Source organism: Lithobates pipiens, unplaced genomic scaffold (assembly GCF_037356315.1).
Source record: "Lithobates pipiens isolate NorthernLeopardFrog02 unplaced genomic scaffold, aLitPip1_a1.2 Scaffold_64, whole genome shotgun sequence".
NCBI classification, from domain to species: domain Eukaryota; kingdom Metazoa; phylum Chordata; class Amphibia; order Anura; family Ranidae; genus Lithobates; species Lithobates pipiens.
In genome coordinates, this window is record NW_027507886.1 from 1125583 (window position 1) to 1144089 (window position 18507).

The 18507-nt window shown below is 44.6% G+C and overlaps 1 protein-coding gene across 1 annotated transcript in view; it reads right to left on the minus strand.

The window, feature by feature from the left end:
• The window catches only part of LOC143958910 (scavenger receptor cysteine-rich domain-containing group B protein-like), a 107044-nt gene extending 88568 nt beyond the window's left edge, over positions 1-18476 (minus strand). The window contains exon 1 of the mRNA XM_077467893.1: positions 18310-18476. Within this exon, the coding sequence (XP_077324019.1) occupies positions 18310-18460 (151 nt within the window). The 5' untranslated portion in view covers positions 18461-18476. The remainder of the gene's footprint in view (positions 1-18309) is intronic.
• Positions 18477-18507: the final 31 nt, after the last annotated feature.

An 18507-nucleotide genomic window follows, 5' to 3' on the forward strand; every position in this document is an offset into this window, starting at 1 on the left:
TGAAACCGTATTTTACACAAATTTGTCCATTTATATGATATTTCTAACACATAGCATGTACATACCAAAAATTACACTCCAAAATACATTCTGCTATTCCTCCCGAGTATAGTGATACCATATGTGTGTGACTTTTCAGCAGCTTGGCCACATATAGAGGCCCAACATACAGGGAGCACTGTCAGGTGTCCTAAGGGCATACATTTCAAATTCAATTTGACTACCTATTAGTCTTTTGTGAGGCACTGTAGTGGCACTGATGGGCACTGTAGTGGCACAGATGTGGCACAGGTGAGCACTGATGTGGCATGGATGTGGCACAGATGAGAACTTATATGGCATGGATGCGACACAGATGAGCACTGATGTGGCATGGATATGGCATGGATGAGCACTGATGTGGCAGGAATGTGGCATGAATGATCACTGATGTGACATGGATGTGGCATGGATGAGCACTGATGTGGCACAGATGATCACTGATGTGGCATGGATGAGCACTAATGTGGCATGGATGTGACATGGATGGGACATGGATGAGCACTGATGTGGCATGGATGTGGCACAAATGAGCACTGATGTTGCATGGATGTGGCACGGATGAGCACTGATGTGGCATGCATGTGGCATGAATGAGCACTTATGTGGGATAGATGTGGCACGGATGAGCACTAATGTGGAATGGATGTGGCACGGATGAGCACTGATGTGGCATGGATGTTACATGGATGATCACTGATGTGGCACGGATAAACAGTAATGTGGCACCGATGATCACTGATGTGGCACAGATGAGCACTGATGTGGCACGTATGAACACTGATGTGGCATGGATGAGCACTGATTTGGCATGGATGTGGCACGGATGATCACTGATGTGGCACGTATGAGTCATAGATGAGCATGAACGAGACATGGATGGGGATGGATGAGACATGGATGGGAATGGATGATCCATGGTTGGGGATGGATGAGCATGAATTGCAATAGATGAATCATGGATGAAAACTGATGTGGTATGGATGTGGCATGAATGAGCACTGATGTGGCATGGATGTGGCACAAATGAGTACTGATGTGGCATGGATGTGGCACAGATGAGTACTGATGTGGCATGGATGTTACACAGATGAGCACTGATGTGGCATGGATATGGCACGGGGATGAGCACTGATGTGGCACAGATGGGCATGGATGATCACTGATGTGGCACAGTTGAACACTGATGTGTCATGGATGTGGCATGGATGAGCACTGATGTGGCACAGATGGGCACAGATGATCACTGATGTGGCACAGATGAGCACTGATGTGGCATGGATGTGTCAGGGCTGGCTTAGCCCTTCCTTCTCTGGGCTGGCTGCTCAGCTGTCGGCTAATTGCCAGCTCTCATCTCTCTCCACAGTTACCCAGCTGTTCCTAATCCTGCTCGTCTGATATGCCTACTTAAAGCTGTCCAGCTCACTTCATCTCTGCCTTCACCTTGGTCACATCACTAGAAACCATCTCCTGCGGTTCTGTTTAAAGACTGGATTGCTGACATCCCTTCTGGCTCCTTATCCTGCTTGCTGTTGCTCTACTTGGATCCATGGTTGGGGATGGATGAGCATGAATTGCAATAGATGAATCATGGATGAAAACTGATGTGGTATGGATGTGGCATGAATGAGCACTGATGTGGCATGGATGTGGCACAAATGAGTACTGATGTGGCATGGATGTGGCACAGATGAGTACTGATGTGGCATGGATGTTACACAGATGAGCACTGATGTGGCATGGATATGGCACGGGGATGAGCACTGATGTGGCACAGATGGGCATGGATGATCACTGATGTGGCACAGTTGAACACTGATGTGTCATGGATGTGGCATGGATGAGCACTGATGTGGCACAGATGGGCACAGATGATCACTGATGTGGCACAGATGAGCACTGATGTGGCATGGATGTGTCAGGGCTGGCTTAGCCCTTCCTTCTCTGGGCTGGCTGCTCAGCTGTCGGCTAATTGCCAGCTCTCATCTCTCTCCACAGTTACCCAGCTGTTCCTAATCCTGCTCGTCTGATCTGCCTACTTAAAGCTGTCCAGCTCACTTCATCTCTGCCTTCACCTTGGTCACATCACTAGAAACCATCTCCTGCGGTTCTGTTTAAAGACTGGATTGCTGACATCCCTTCTGGCTCCTTATCCTGCTTGCTGTTGCTCTACTTGGATCCCTGACTTCTGGCCTGGCAGATTACCCGGTCTGGTTATTGAACTCTGGACTGGCTGACTACTCAAACCGGTTACTGGACTCTGGCTATGCTTTGACTACGCTTACTCTATTTACCTTTTTATTTTTATTTAATAAACAAGTGTGATTTAATTGTACTTCTGTCTCGGTCTGAATCGTGGTTTTCTGACAGGATGTGACATGGATGAGCAATGATGTGGCATGAATGTGGCACAAATGAGCACGGATGTTGCATGGATGTGGCATGGATGAAAAAATAAAGATTCAGTCCTTGAAAAGTAAGTAATTTATATGTTATTACAGCTTCATTTAATTAAAAAAATATATACTGTACTGTGTATATATGGTATAACAATATGGATATTTTTCTACTTACATAAGAGCAAAATGATATAAGTTAGAATTCCCATTTACAGAGAATAAGTTGGAGTTAGACAGAGGTATACTGTAAGCTTCCAAATAAAGTAAGCCTATGACATACATGAGACTGATGGGAGGAATACATTCACAGGTAACTGTTGCACAATAGGCACATTGCTAAAAATACAGCCGAGAAGCAGGGACATAAGAAAGTGTCTAGTAATTTTCCCGGTGAATAAAACTAAATGAAAAAAATGGAAAATGCTTTATTTTCTGTCAGTGGGAAGAAAAGAATTCAAGAGGAGATTGTATTCAACGATTGATGTTTGACATTTCGTTAACCTTCTTCTCCAATGACAAATCATCTACCTCTCTGATCTTATCGTAAATTGAAATCAGTTATCGCGTTGCTCCCAAGGGTGAGAAAGAAAATGAAATTTTTTATCCACTTTCTTATCTCCTTATACTTGTTTAAAACTAGTCACATTTGGATAGGTGCACAAGAGGTTTAGTTTCAAATATCAACATTGTTAATCGGAATATATTCCATGTCTTTTTTTTGTCTATATCAAATGAAAAAGAAATATTTGTTTTACACCTTACTTATTTTTCCTACAGTTTTAAAGGAAAGCTGTCATGAGGGAAACAGGGTCTGCTGATCTTCTTTTGAAAATGCTATATGCTTCAATGTCATGTGGGCCCATTACTTTTATGGTGATAATAATTCCATGTAAAGGGTTAAAGAGTCATGTGCCAGTCTCATATGAATTTAGCCTGAACACTTAAGCCTAGCACACACTAGTCTTTTTTTTTTGTTCAAACCAGCACGGATGAACGAAAAAAACCTGAAGCCACGTACTATCTAATGTTAGTACAGTGATCTCCCCTGATGTTGTATTCTGATAGGGGGTTTCTATTGAACTGGCCAATCCCACCCAGCATTTGACCCGTGTGTACTAGGCTTTAAAGTCATGAAAACGTTTATACGTTTTTTTGCACGTTGCTTTACCTTTGTCCCACTCATGCATCACTGATAAATGGGCTACCACCAAGAACACTGGAGATTGCCCATTTATCCCTATGGCAGATGCTAGTGCATGCATAGGCCAAAGAGGAAGAGAAACACCATAAACGATGAACACAATAACAACCCATTGAGCAGGTAATAGACATCAGCCAAGGGAATATGTGCATTTGAAATCAACAAGCTGAAGTAAATTTGTCATAAGGAGAGGGAGCTTAGTCTACTTTTTGGGAAAATAAACCTATTTTTTAAGGAAAATATGCCCTTTAACTTTCTATTTTACAATGCAAGGAAGTCCACAACTGTTACTATATCTTTTGTATCGACTTTGAGCATACAATGTACAATGTAAAGTACCTTGCATACCAACTGTTCCATCAGAACCACACTCCAGCCAAGTTCATATGGAAGCTGGGCTATAAGAACTTTCTTCATTGCTTATGTATGCATCATATGGACTAGGACTAGGTCCTACACCTATTGTGTTATATCAGCACAGTTAGAGTTTTCTTCTTTGTTTATTTCACATTTTTGTGCTTTGTTTGCTTTATCACCACCATATGATTATTTTTCACCATTCACAGTGAATCATATATAAGTCATTTTATGTCATGTTCCCATTCATATGGTTACATGTTTGAGCGCTGCAAATATTTTTCACACGCTATTTTGAACTTTGTTTGTTTGAGTGTCAGCTGCTGTACACATATTTATTAGTTTGCACCAAGGTTTAGCGCAGTATTTTCTCCCATTTTCCACCAGCTGGGCATAGTAACCAATCAGCTTCTAACTTTAGCTTGTTCAATTAAACTTTGACAATAAAACCTAGAAGCTGATTGGTTACTATGCACAGCTTCGCCAGATTCTGTGTGCAACAGCTTTAGTAAATCTCCCCCAGTGTTTGCAGACATTAACCACTTGCCGACCGCCTCACGCCGATGTACGTCGGCAGAATGGCACGGGCAGGCATAAGCACGTACATGTACGTGCTTTGCCTCCCGCGGGTCGGGGGCCCGATCGGGCCCCCGCCCGGTGCCTGCGGCGGTCGGTTTTCGTTCGGGAGCGATCCCGGACGAGGGGACGGCCATTCATTCATGGCCACCCCCTCGCGATCGCTCCCGACGAATGGAAATCCCCGGTGACATCACTTCCTCTCCTGTAATGTAAACACAGGAGAGGAAGTGATGTATTCTCTCCTCCGTGTCGGTATTTTTCGTTCCGACACGGAGGAGAGCGGATCAGTGAGTTGCACCAACACATCCCACACACAGTAGAACATGCCAGGCACACTCACACCCCCCCTTTACCCCCCGATCACCCCCCCAATTACCCCTGCCCCCCAGTCACAGTGACACCAATGTCATTTTTTTTTTTTTTTTTTTTTTTTTTGCATTGGTGTCATTTGTGACTGTAATAACTGTTAGGGCAGTTAGGGTTAGCCCCCTTTAGTTCTAATGTACCCCCCTAACCCCCCCAATAAAGGTTTAACCCCGTGATCACCCCCCGTCGCCAGTGTCACTAAGGCTGGGTTCACATTGCAGCGGTTTATGAGAACGAATGTGATTCGCACCGCACTGCAGTGCAAATCACATCCGATCTCTGTGCGATTCGAGTTCAGCCATTCGCCGCACCCGCCGCACCCGCCACACCCGCCGCACCCGCCGCAAATTCGCACGGGACCCTTTTTTTGGCCCGCAGCAGAATCGGATCGCATGGGTGTTCACACCATGCGATCCGAGTTTGCAGATCGCACTGCGATATGCGAACTGATCTGGGGGTGTCAGTAACATTTCACTGACACTCCCAGCAGTTCGCATAGGGCAGTGTGAACTGCCGCCGGGAGGCATGCGATGCGGGAACCCGCCGCGGATTCGCGGCGTTTCCGCATCGCTCCAGTGTGAACCCAGCCTAATAAGCGATCATTTTTCTGATCGCCGTATTAGTGTCACAGGTGACGCTAGTTAGGCAGGTAGGTATTTAGGTTCGCCGCAGCTTTTTATAGCGCTAGGGACCCCCATATACTACCGCATAAAGCCCCCTGATTGCCCCCTAGTTAACCCTTTCACCAGTGATCACCATATAACTGTTACAGGTGACGCTGGTTGGTTAGTTATTTTTTTATAGTTTCAGGGCACCCGCCATTTATTACCTAATAAAGGTTTAACCCCCTGATCACCCGGCAGGTGTCATTTGTGACTAATAACTGTTAGGGCAGTTAGGGTTAGCCCCCTTTAGTTCTAAGGTACCCCCCTAACCCCCCCAATAAAGGTTTAACCCCGTGATCACCCCCCGTCGCCAGTGTCACTAAGGCTGGGTTCACATTGCAGCGGTTTATGAGAACGGATGTGATTCGCACCGCACTGCAGTGCAAATCACATCCGATCTCTGTGCGATTCGAGTTCAGCTATACAGATAGTATGGCTGAATTCGTGTCGCACCCGCCGCACCCGCCGCAAACTCGCACGGGACCCTTTTTTTGGTCCGCAGCAGAATCGGATCGCATGGGTGTTCACACCATGCGATCCAAGTTTGCAGATCGCACTGCGATATGCGAACTGATCTGGGGGTGTCATTAACATTTCACTGACACTCCCAGCAGTTCGCATAGGGCAGTGTGAACTGCCGCCGGGAGGCATGCGATGCGGGAACCCGCCGCGCATTCGTGGCGTTCCCGCATCGCTCCAGTGTGAACCCAGCCTAATAAGCGATCGTTTTTCTGATCGCTGTATTAGTGTCACAGGTGACGCTAGTTGGGCAGGTAGGTATTTAGGTTCGCCGCAGCTTTTTATAGCGCCAGGGACCCCCATATACTACCGCATAAAGCCCCCTGATTGCCCCCTAGTTAACCCTTTCACCAGTGATCACCATATAACTGTTACAGGTGACGCTGGTTGGTTAGTTATTTTTTTATAGTTTCAGGGCACCCGCCATTTATTACCTAGTCTCACTAGTGTACCCCTAAATTTAGGGGTGTCTACTTTCTAAAATGGGGTCATTTGGGGGGGGGGGTTTGTGCCATCTTGGCATTTTATGGCCTTCAAAACTGTAACGCCCTTAGAAAGCCTGAAGGCGGTGCTTGGTTTTTGGGGCCCCGTACGCGGCTAGGCTCCCAAAAAGTCCCACATATGTGGTATCCCCGTACTCAGGAGAAGCAGCAGAATTTATTTTGGGGTGTCATTTCACATATGCCCATGGCATGCGTGAGCAATATATCATTTAGTGACAACTTTGTGAAAAAAAAAAAAAGTTTGTAATTTTCCCGCAACTTGTGGCAAAATATAAAATATTCCATGGACTCAACATGCCTCTCAGCAAATAGCTTGGGGTGTCTACTTTCTAAAATGGGGTCATTTGTGGGGGTTTTGTGCCATCTTGGCATTTTATGGCCTTCAAAACTGTAATAGGTAGTGAGAAGTGAACTCAAAAAATTACGCCCTTAGAAAGCCTGAAGGCGGTGCTTGGTTTTCGGGGCCCCGTACGCGGCTAGGCTCCCAAAAAGTCCCACATATGTGGTATCCCCGTACTCAGGAGAAGCAGCAGAATTTATTTTGGGGTGTCATTTCACATATGCCCATGGCATGCATGAGCAATATATCATTTAGTGACAACTTTGTGAAAAAAAAAAAAAAAAAAAAAAAGTTTGTAATTTTCCCGCAACTTGTGGCAAAATATAAAATATTCCATGGACTCAACATGCCTCTCAGCAAATAGCTTGGGGTGTCTACTTTCTAAAATGGGGTCATTTGTGGGGGTTTTGTGCCATCTTGGCATTTTATGGCCTTCAAAACTGTAATAGGTAGTGAGGCGTGAAATCAAAAATTTACGCCCTTAGAAAGCCTGAAGGCGGTGCTTGGTTTTCGGGGCCCTGTACGCGGCTAGGCTCCCAAAAAGTCCCACATATGTGGTATCCCCGTACTCAGGAGAAGCAGCAGAATTTATTTTGGGGTGTCATTTCACATACGCCCATAGCATGTGTGAGCAATATATCATTTAGTGACAACTTTGTGTAAAAAAAAAAAAAAAATTTTTTTTTTGTCATTATTCAATCGCTTGAGGCAAAAAAATAAAATATTCAATGGGCTCAACATGCCTCTTATCAATTTCCTTAGGGGGTCTACTTTCCAAAATGGGGTCATTTGGGGGGGTTTTGTACTGCCCTGTCATTTTAGCACCTCAAGAAATGAGATAGACAGTCGTAAACTAAAAGCTGCGTAAATTCCAGAAAACGTACCTTAGTTTGTAGATGTGACAACTTTTGCGCAAACCAATAAATATACAATTATTGACTTTTTTTTTACCAAAGACATGTGGCTGAATACATTTTGGCCTAAATGTATGACTAAAATTGAGTTTATTGGATTTTTCTAATAACAAAAAGTAGAAAATATCATTTTTTTTCAAAATTTGCGGTCTTTTTACGTTTATATCGCAAAAAATAAAAATCGCAGAGGCAATCAAATACCATCAAAAGAAAGCTCTATTTGTGGGAAGAAAAGGACGCAAATTTTGTTTGGGTACAACATTGCATGACCGCGCAATTACCAGTTAAAGCAGCGCAGTGCCAAAGTGTAAAAAGACCTCTGGTCATTTACCAGCAAAATGGTCCGGTCTGAAAGTGGTTAATAGCTACCTAGTTACAATATTAGTTTTTTTAATTAATTTAAACCATTCTTTTATGTACTGATGAAACCTGTGTCTTTGGATATGCACATAATGATAGTTAAAAGAAAAACTAACAAAAAAATGTGTTCCTATTTACTCCTTTTACCCTTTAGTTAACCCCTATAAACTCTAAATAACTTTCAACTTCCACTCTTCCAATAAGTATTATTTAAGCAGATTTTTTGTTTATTTTTTTTTTAAATAATTTAACCAAATTTTACATATCTGTTTTTGTTTGTTTGTTTAGGTAGTGTTGTATATATTTAAAAAAATCACCTTTTTTTTTTAAATGGAAGTAAACTCATCTATAAAACAGTTTAATTTACGGCAAGTGCCGTAAATGTAACACTCCCATTGGTTGTTCCCTCAACCAAACTGTCAAACCATCCAATGGCTGGTGTCTTAACTGATCACATGTGCAGCATCATGGCAGTTGTAGACTAAACAGGCCAAGGTGGGAACTTCCTTGGCTGAAAATGATAGGGGGTTTACTTACACTTTAATTTAAAAATAACTCCATTGGATTGTATTAGAAGTGTAATTTTGTGTAATTATAAATTAGAATTATATTTATAAAATGTGCAATTTTATGCTTAATAACACTAGTCATTTTAAACCTAACATTGGTGAAACTAGATAAAATATTTTATTTTATTTTGTTACATCTTTTTGCTTGTATATCGCAGGAAATATATATATATATATATATATATATATATATATATATATATATATATATATAATGCCAAGGAAAGGCTTGTTGGCCTAAACATAAACTATATACAGTGCCTTGAACATATATTCATACCGCTTAAAATTTTACACATTTTCTCATGTTACAACTTACAACCAAAAATGTAAATGTATTTTATTTTATGTGATAGACCAACACAAAGTGGCAAATAATTATGAAGTTGAAGGAAAATGAGGTGCAAAGCTGGTAGAGACATCCCCAAAAAGACTTGCAGCTGTAATTGCAGTGAAAGGTGGTTCTACAGTATTGACTATTGGGGGGCTGAACACAAATGCACGCCACACTTTTCACATATTTATTTGTAAAAAAATTTGAACACCATTTCTCATTTTCCTTTGATTTCACAATTATGTGCCACTTTGTGTTGGTCTATCACATAAAATCTCAAATAATTTAAATTTTTGGTTGTTAACATGACAAAATGTGAAAAATTTCAAGGAGTATGAACACTTTTTTTAAGGCACTGTATGTATTGTGTTTGTGGCATACATATTGTCAGGGAAATAGCCGCAGTTTTGTGAGACACGTTCGTGTTAACGCGCGTCGGCGCCTACACAAACGCAAAGTAGTTTTTAGACGTACGACCGACGCGACGTCTAACCGGGCGGGCTTACGCGGTGATGCCACGAATACGCAACGTACCAGACGTAGGCGTACGATCGCTCCGACGCGCCCGCGGCGTGACCCGGCCAGTTCACCTATTTAAACGTTCGCCTGACACTCCTGCATTGCTGGATTATCGTCAGCTCTCCTGAGAACCTGTACCTGTGCTTCCTGTTACCTGATCTTCTGTGCACCGACCCGGCTTGTCTGACCCGTTCCTGTTGTCTTCCTGGCTCCGACTCTCGGCTTGTACCTGACGTTCCAGATCTGCTTCCTGAACCCGACCTCGGCCTGTCTTGACCACTCTCTGGACTTCCGCTGCCTATTCTCGGATCTCCTAAGCACGGTTGCCCATCCAGGCTTGTCCATCTGCTACCTGGTCTCTACTATTGCTACCCGGCAACCCGTGCCACTGTGGGCACTACATCCCTGTGCCAACTTCAGGGTTGTGCTGCGCTCGGCCGCAAGGGGAGCCCTCTCAGCATTTCGGCCTCATCCTAGACTCTGACAGTATAATCCAGCCATGACAGAGGTCGACAGAGGTGACTCCCCATTGGAGGCCGTCCTACGAGAACTCACGGCCCTTGCTCCAGCTATTCAGGAGCTCCGAGAGAAACATCACCGGCTGGAGGAGCGCCTGCAACATCCGCCTGAACCACCCACCTGCTCTGGTCAAGTTCCGGTGTCTACAATTTCAGCGGTCCTAGAACCACGAGTCCCAGTTCCAGAACACTTCTTCGGGGACCGGAGAAAATTCAGATCTTTCAGAAACTCATGTTTCCTCTACTTTTCCCTGCAACCTCAGACCTTTGCTTCAGAGACAACCAAGGTGGGATTCACCATCTCATTACTGAGGGACGATCCCCAGATGTGGGCCCATGGCCTGCTGGAACAATGCAGCCCTTGTGTGAATACCCTGGACCTGTTCTTTGAAGCCATGGCCCGCTTGTACGATGACCCTTTCCGGACAGCCACAGCCGAGGCAGCCTTGCATACTCTTCGCCAGGATGGGCGACCTGCAGAGGACTATTCAGTGGAGTTCCGTACCTGGAGCTCTGACTCTGGCTGGAATGAGGCGGCCCTCAAATTTCAATATCGTATGGGGTTGTCCGAAGCTCTTAAGGATGAGTTGGCCAGACTAAAGATCCCCACTACGCTCGAAGAACTCATCCAACTCGCCATCCAGCTTGACAGGCGTTTACGGGAACGTCAGCTAGAACGCTCTCAGACTGCGTGCTCCATCCAGGCCCCACCTCCAGCCTGCCCAGCAGTATCCCCCGTTCTGAGGGGCATTCCTCGTCCCGCTTTAACCTTTGAAAAGAGACTCCTCCGTCGTCAGGCACATCTCTGTTTTTACTGTGGGGGATCAGGACATTTCATTAGCAACTGCCCTACAAGGCCGAGTAAGCCAGCTCCAAACACTCCTTCCCATCTTCAGGTAGCAATGACAGTTTCTGCCCACATCGCTCTTCCAGTTACGTTGATGGTGGCGGGCAGCAGGATCCCCCTACAAGCAATCATTGACTCCGGAGCCTGTAGTTGCTTCCTGGACCTAACCTTGGCCAGGAGTCTGGCTCTCCCACTGAATCGCAAGGAACAGAGACTGACCGTCCGTTTGGCCGATGGCTCTTTACCTAGTTCAGGTCTTGTCACCCAGGAAACTAGTCCCATCCTGACAATCACCGGTTCGGGTCACCAAGAATTCCTTAAATTCGACATTCTGAGCTCCCCGATGTTCCCTGTTATCCTAGGGATCCCTTGGCTACAAGCTCACAACCCCCAGATCAATTGGCTCACAAGGGCGGTTTCCTTCACATCGGCCTATTGCCAGCAGCACTGTCTGGACTCCACCCCTCACGAATTGCCCGGCTGTTTGACCGTGCAACCCGCTCCCGGTCCGGCTTCTCGCATACCAACAGTCTACCAGGAATTCAGAGACGTTTTTGATAAAAGGAGAGCCGATACCCTACCTCCGCACCGCCCCTATGACTGCCCCATTGAATTACTACCTGGGGCCCCCATTCCTTTTGGTCGGATATTCCCCCTTTCGGAGACGGAACTGGAGGCTCTACGACTGTACATTGACGAAAACCTGGCCAAGGGATTCATTCGTCCCTCTTCATCCCCTGCCGGAGCAGGTATCTTCTTTGTGGAGAAGAAGGATAAGACCCTAAGACCATGTGTGGACTATCGGGACTTAAATAATATTACCCTCAAAAACCGGTATCCTCTTCCGCTTATCCCTGAACTCCTTCAAAGATTCCGTACCTCTCGTGTCTTTACAAAACTTGACCTACGTGGGGCTTATAATCTTGTCCGTATCCGGGAAGGGGACGAATGGAAGACTGCGTTCAGAACAAGATTCGGTCACTTCGAATATCTGGTCATGCCCTTTGGGTTATGTAACGCCCCGGCAACCTTTCAACATTTTATCAATGATATTTTTCGGGAGTACCTTGACCACTTTGTTGTCGCCTACCTTGACGACATCCTGATTTTCTCACCCTCACTAGAGCTTCATAGAGTACATGTCAAGAAAGTACTACATATTCTTAGAACTCATGGGTTATATGCCAAAGCCGAAAAGTGTGACTTTGAAAAGGAATCTATCCATTTCTTGGGACTTATTATTTCCACAGGGGGAATCGCCATGGACCCGCAGAAGGTGAAATCCATTCTGGACTGGCCCGCTCCTGCTGACAAGAAGGGTGTACAGAGGTTTATTGGCTTCGCAAACTTTTATCGAAGGTTCATACGGGGCTTCTCCACCATCGTAGCTCCCATCACTATGACTACTCGCCAGCACACCAAGTTTCACTGGTCCCCAGAAGCTCAGTCCGCTTTCGATCAACTCAAGACCCTATTTACCTCCGCGCCCATCCTGCGACACCCAGATCCCGCCTTACCCTTCGTACTAGAAGTTGATGCCTCGGAGGTGGCCACCGGGGCGATCTTATCCCAACGCCAAGGTCCCAAAGCCTTACTGCACCCTGTAGCCTTCTTCTCTCGGAAGATGAGTCCCCCAGAGAAGAACTATGATGTAGGGGACCGGGAACTTCTAGCGATCAAGACCGCCCTTGAAGAATGGAGGTACCTCCTAGAGGGCGCCGCTCACCCCATTTTAATTTTCACAGATCATAAGAACCTGGAGTATCTCCGTACGGCCAGACGCCTAAGACCCCGACAGGCCCGGTGGGCCTTGTTCTTTTCAAGATTTCATTTCCATATTACCTACCGCCCAGGATCTAAAAACAGCAAAGCGGATGCCTTATCTAGAATGTTCCCCGACACTCCTGAGGGGGCCCCACCTAGTACAATTTTATCCTCCCAGAATTTCCTGTTAATACAACCAGACCTGAAATCTTCTATTGAACTGGCTACTAGACAGTGCACGGAGACCGAAGCTTCTACCCTGAGGAGTCAAGGAGGGCTTCTATGGCACCAGGACAAGGTTTTTGTTCCCCAGCAGGTCAGGCTACTAGTACTGAAGACCCTCCACGATCACCCACTTGCAGGCCATTTTGGAGTGCGGAAGACGACAGACCTTGTACGGCGGTCCCTATGGTGGCCTACCTTAAAGGCGGACTGTAAGGCATACGTAGATTCCTGCACCATCTGCCAGCGCAACAAAGGACCTAACACCAGATCCTGGGGTCTATTAAGACCGCTGCCAGTCCCGGAGAAACCATGGAAAGAAATTTCCATGGATTTTATTGTGGAACTACCGCCCTCTGAAGGATTTACGGCCATCTTGGTGGTCGTAGATCGCCTGTCCAAGATGGCACATTTCTTGCCGCTTAAAGGGACTCCCTCTGCCCTGGATACAGCAAAAACTTTTGTTAAAGAGGTTGTCCGGTTACACGGGGTACCTGATAGTATAGTATCTGACAGAGGGGTTCAATTCACCTCTAAATTTTGGAAGGAACTGTGCAAATTGCTTTCAATTAAGATTTGTCTATCATCTGCCTACCACCCACAGAGTAACGGACAAACCGAAAGAACTAATCAAACACTAGAGCAGTACCTGCGATGCTTCTGCTCCTTCTCCCAGGACGATTGGGCCTCCTTGCTACCTTGTGCGGAATTCGCCTATAATAACTCCGTGCACGCCTCCACCAACCAGTCACCCTTCTGGGCAAACTACGGATTCCACCCTTCATTCCTGCCTAACACCATCCCTGAGTCATCCGTCCCGGCAGTTCAAGACCGAGTAAAATTTATTCACTCGAACTATCTAATACTCCAAAACACCATGAGAAGGGCCCAGGAGGAATATAAGAAGCAGTATGACAGAAGGAAGCGAGCCAACCCCATCTTTAAGACAGGGGATAAGGTGTGGCTTTCAGCAGCAAATCTCAGACTGCCTTGTCCTTCCCGGAAACTGGGACCTAAATTTCTAGGTCCTTTTGAAATCAAACGAGAGATTAATCCCGTAGCCTTTGAACTTGTTTTACCTGACTCGTTTAAGATCCATCCTATATTTCATGTCTCCCTCCTTAAACCTGTTACCTTTAGTCCATTTTCAGGAAGAGAAGAAATGCCTCCGCCTCCGGTTCAGGTTGGTGAAGAAACCGAATACGAAGTTGAGTCCATCCTCGACTGTCGTCGAAGAGGTAGGACCATTCAGTTTTTAATTAAATGGAAAGGGTATCCTGCTGAAGAGAACTCGTGGGAGCCTGCCGATCACGTACATGCTCCTGAACTTTTACGAAGGTTCCGCACCCGACATCCTGAAAAGTGGGCTCGGTTGGGCATCCGGAGGCTGCCCCTTGGGGGGGGGCACTGTCAGGGAAATAGCCGCAGTTTTGTGAGACACGTTCGTGTTAACGCGCGTCGGCGCCTACACAAACGCAAAGTAGTTTTTAGACGTACGACCGACGCGACGTCTAACCGGGCGGGCTTACGCGGTGATGCCACGAATACGCAACGTACCAGACGTAGGCGTACGATCGCTCCGACGCGCCCGCGGCGTGACCCGGCCAGTTCACCTATTTAAACGTTCGCCTGACACTCCTGCATTGCTGGATTATCGTCAGCTCTCCTGAGAACCTGTACCTGTGCTTCCTGTTACCTGATCTTCTGTGCACCGACCCGGCTTGTCTGACCCGTTCCTGTTGTCTTCCTGGCTCCGACTCTCGGCTTGTACCTGACGTTCCAGATCTGCTTCCTGAACCCGACCTCGGCCTGTCTTGACCACTCTCTGGACTTCCGCTGCCTATTCTCGGATCTCCTAAGCACGGTTGCCCATCCAGGCTTGTCCATCTGCTACCTGGTCTCTACTATTGCTACCCGGCAACCCGTGCCACTGTGGGCACTACATCCCTGTGCCAACTTCAGGGTTGTGCTGCGCTCGGCCGCAAGGGGAGCCCTCTCAGCATTTCGGCCTCATCCTAGACTCTGACACATATTGTCAAAATTATTGAGTAATCAACACATCCATAGCTGAGATGTAACAATAGACCTGGCCCATAATGGGTTTACAAGTTCAGGAACTGAAGCAATTTTTTTTTTTTATATCAAGGAAAAGATTCCTACTTTCGTACTACTTGTAGATATAGGAACTAAATGAAAGAGATATGGAACTAGAAATCGGAATACTAAAAAAAAATAAAAAAAATAAAAAACTTTTTTCAGCATAACAACACCTGAAATCAAAATGGAGAAGTCAACTTGATGTGTTTGATGACATGCGAATAACATTATCATCCACTGTACTTCAATTTCCTACTTATTCTGGTGATGATTTTGATGGGAATTTTGTGTGCCGGTGGGAATATGGGGTCATATTGGAAAATCCACTGGGGTTCTGTAATTGTAAAAACGGTTAAGAACCCCTGTACTAAAGATTACTTTAGCAGCAAATCCAGAAAATGATGAGACTATTGTTTATAAAAAATTTGCTTACAAAATAAATCTATGACAGGTCTTTTAGTGATTGCATTAGGCAGCTCTTGTTCCTGTGCTTTTTCTAAACCATTTATGACTTTAGCATTTGTCTTTTCATCTTCTCCTTGTCATCATTTTCCATTTTTGGCAGAGTGTTCAGATCCTCTGTTATACTGCTGTAACTTACGCTGCTAATGGCTTGTTATTTGGCAGTATAGAAATGTTGGGCTATTTTATTAGCATATTTATACCTAACTATTATAATTATGCAGTTTCACTCAGATTTTTTGGCTTGCACTTAAAATGGGTAATGCACCAGCTTTTGTAGGTTTACCCAAAATGTACACATACTTCTAAGTAAACGATTCCCTATCCTCGCACTCTTTGTTAAATCTAAATTTTTCATTTAGAAAACTCTGTCAAAACTTCAACTATGCTTAAATAACTTCTAGAATGTCATGCTTATAGTTCTTGAAATATTCCTAAGAACGCCTGTGAGGAAATGTACGCTTGGGTGGTACACGGTATCAGAAAGTATAGAAAGAAAATGGATCTTTGCCAGTGCCTGTGAATGCCAAACAATTATGTTTGCTGTGTCATCGCATGGAAATTACACATCCATCTCTCTTCCTGAATTGATCCTAGACGGCAAGATATAATGTTGTGCTGCTTGCCAGTAACAAATAATTTTAAACCTGTTTTGAACCTGATTTACTTGAATGTTAAATGTTTACTGAGCTTAGTAAATTATATAAAGCTGTGTATACATATGCAACATATGCTCTTTAATTACCTGGAATGCTGTTTTCAATGATTCTGTACTTTTAAAGCAGTTTTTCTTTTCTTTTTTTTTATAGTGGGGGGCTGCTATGTGTTGGTGCTTGGGAGATTCCTACTTATTTTATGTTCAAATGACATGAAAAGAATGGTAAGCCTTGTGATATTTGTGGACTATGGGTTCTCAATGAGAGATTTCCTACTTTCTGCTCTGCTGAATATTGTATAAGAAAGTGGGAACACAGATAGGTATACCTAAAACTACTAAAAAATGACTTGATCCACTTTTATAATTAATATCTATGAACTTTTACAAAAGGTTTTACATTAATTCATGAGTGTTTCTAAAAGTATTTTTTAAAAATGTGAATATATACTATATTAACCAAAGTATTGAGACATTTGTCTTTACACACATGAACTTTAATGGCATCCCAGTCTCTGCCCGTAGGGTTCAATCTTGAGTTGGCCCACCCTTTGCAGCTATAACAGCTTCAACTCTTCTGGGAGGGCTGTCCACAAGGTTTAGGAGGGTGTCTATGGGAATGTTTGACCATTCTTCCAGAAGCACATTTGTGAGGTCAGGCACTGATATGAACAAGAAGGCCTGGCTCACAGTCTCTGCTCTAATTCTTGCCAAAGGTGTTCTGTTGGGTTTAGGTCAGGACTGCAGGCCAGTCAAGTTCCTCTACCCCAAACTAGCTCATCCATGTCTTTATGGACCTTGCTTTGTGCACTGGTCCAAATCATAGGCTGGAGGGGTAATTATGGTGTGGGATTGTTCTACAGGGTTTGGGCCTGGCCCCTTAGTTCCAGTGAAGGGAACTCTTAAGGTATCAGCATACCAAGACATTTTGGACAATTTGGTGATCCAAACTTTGTGGGAAGAGTTTGGGGATGACCCCTTCTGTTCTGCATGAAATTGTCCAAAATGTCTTGGTATGCTGACACCTTAAGAGTTCCCTTCACTGGAACTAAGACATTTAGTACAGAGAGGCATCCCCTCTCTGTATTTTGGATTTCACAATGAGGCTTGGTTTCAGCAGAGGAAGATAAAAATATGGCCAACCAAGGCTCAGATTGAGGCCTGGTTATCTGAGTGTTATATGTAATGTAGTAATACAGATCTGGCCATCTGTGCGATGTATAAAGTGTGGTGACTCTGCCGCCCGTGACCCTGGAAGACATCAACCTATGACGAAGCATGTAGGATGAAGTGACGTGCTCATGTCACCAATCCCACGTGGGTCCTACAAGGATGGGTTCTGTTTGTTTGTGTGCTGGCCAACACACTAAACATAAGGCGCATGTAATCAACTGATGTTGTAAGTGCAATATTTTATATTCTAATACATTTTAAAAGAATTTTACACTATGTGGAGCATTTTGTTTTTTTTGGGAGAAATCCTTACATGTAACACGGTGCCAAGGGGTGATCCTGTGTAGGAGAGTAACTGGATCTGGAGAAAGGCCTTGGCTGGGCTAAAGCCATAAGTACAAACAGCTCCTTGTTATGAGGGGTCCACAGGAGCTAGTAAGCGAGTTTCCCAGCTGTTGGTGGGGGCATTGATGTTTAAGATCACTATAAGGTGGTGGAGATAGACAACATTTGTGGACTGTTCATTATTTTTAATCAGAATTTATTACATTTTGTTTGATTACAAAGGTTTGCTGCTAACACTTTTTTACTCATAGGAGGTTTGCTTTTTATACTTTTTTACTTATGAGGTTATTAATTAGCACAGTTTTTTTCCAATTTTTTTATTCCCATAGACACACTCCTAAACCTTGTGGACAGCCTTCCTAGAAGAGTTGAAGCTGTTATAACTGCAAAGAGTGGGCCAACTGAATATTGAACCCTACAGACTATGACTGGGATGCCAGTTCATGTGGTGTAAAGGTAGGTGTCCCAATACTTTTGGTAATATGGTGTATCTGCTACTTTTGATCTCAGTACAATTTCAGAATAATCACAGACAGATAAATGACATAAAGAAAACTCTCACCTGATGGGTTGGCTAATAGTAGTACGGATGCAGATGGAACAAGATAGACTGTGAGCATCCAAAGTACTGGCCTCAGTAGTCGATTTTCCCACAAGTAAAAAGGACTCCCTTTCATTTCTGCTGTCAGACTATAACACCAGGTATCATACATCTCCCTCACTCTGGGAGATAACCCCAGACCTGAAGAGAACAGAAAAT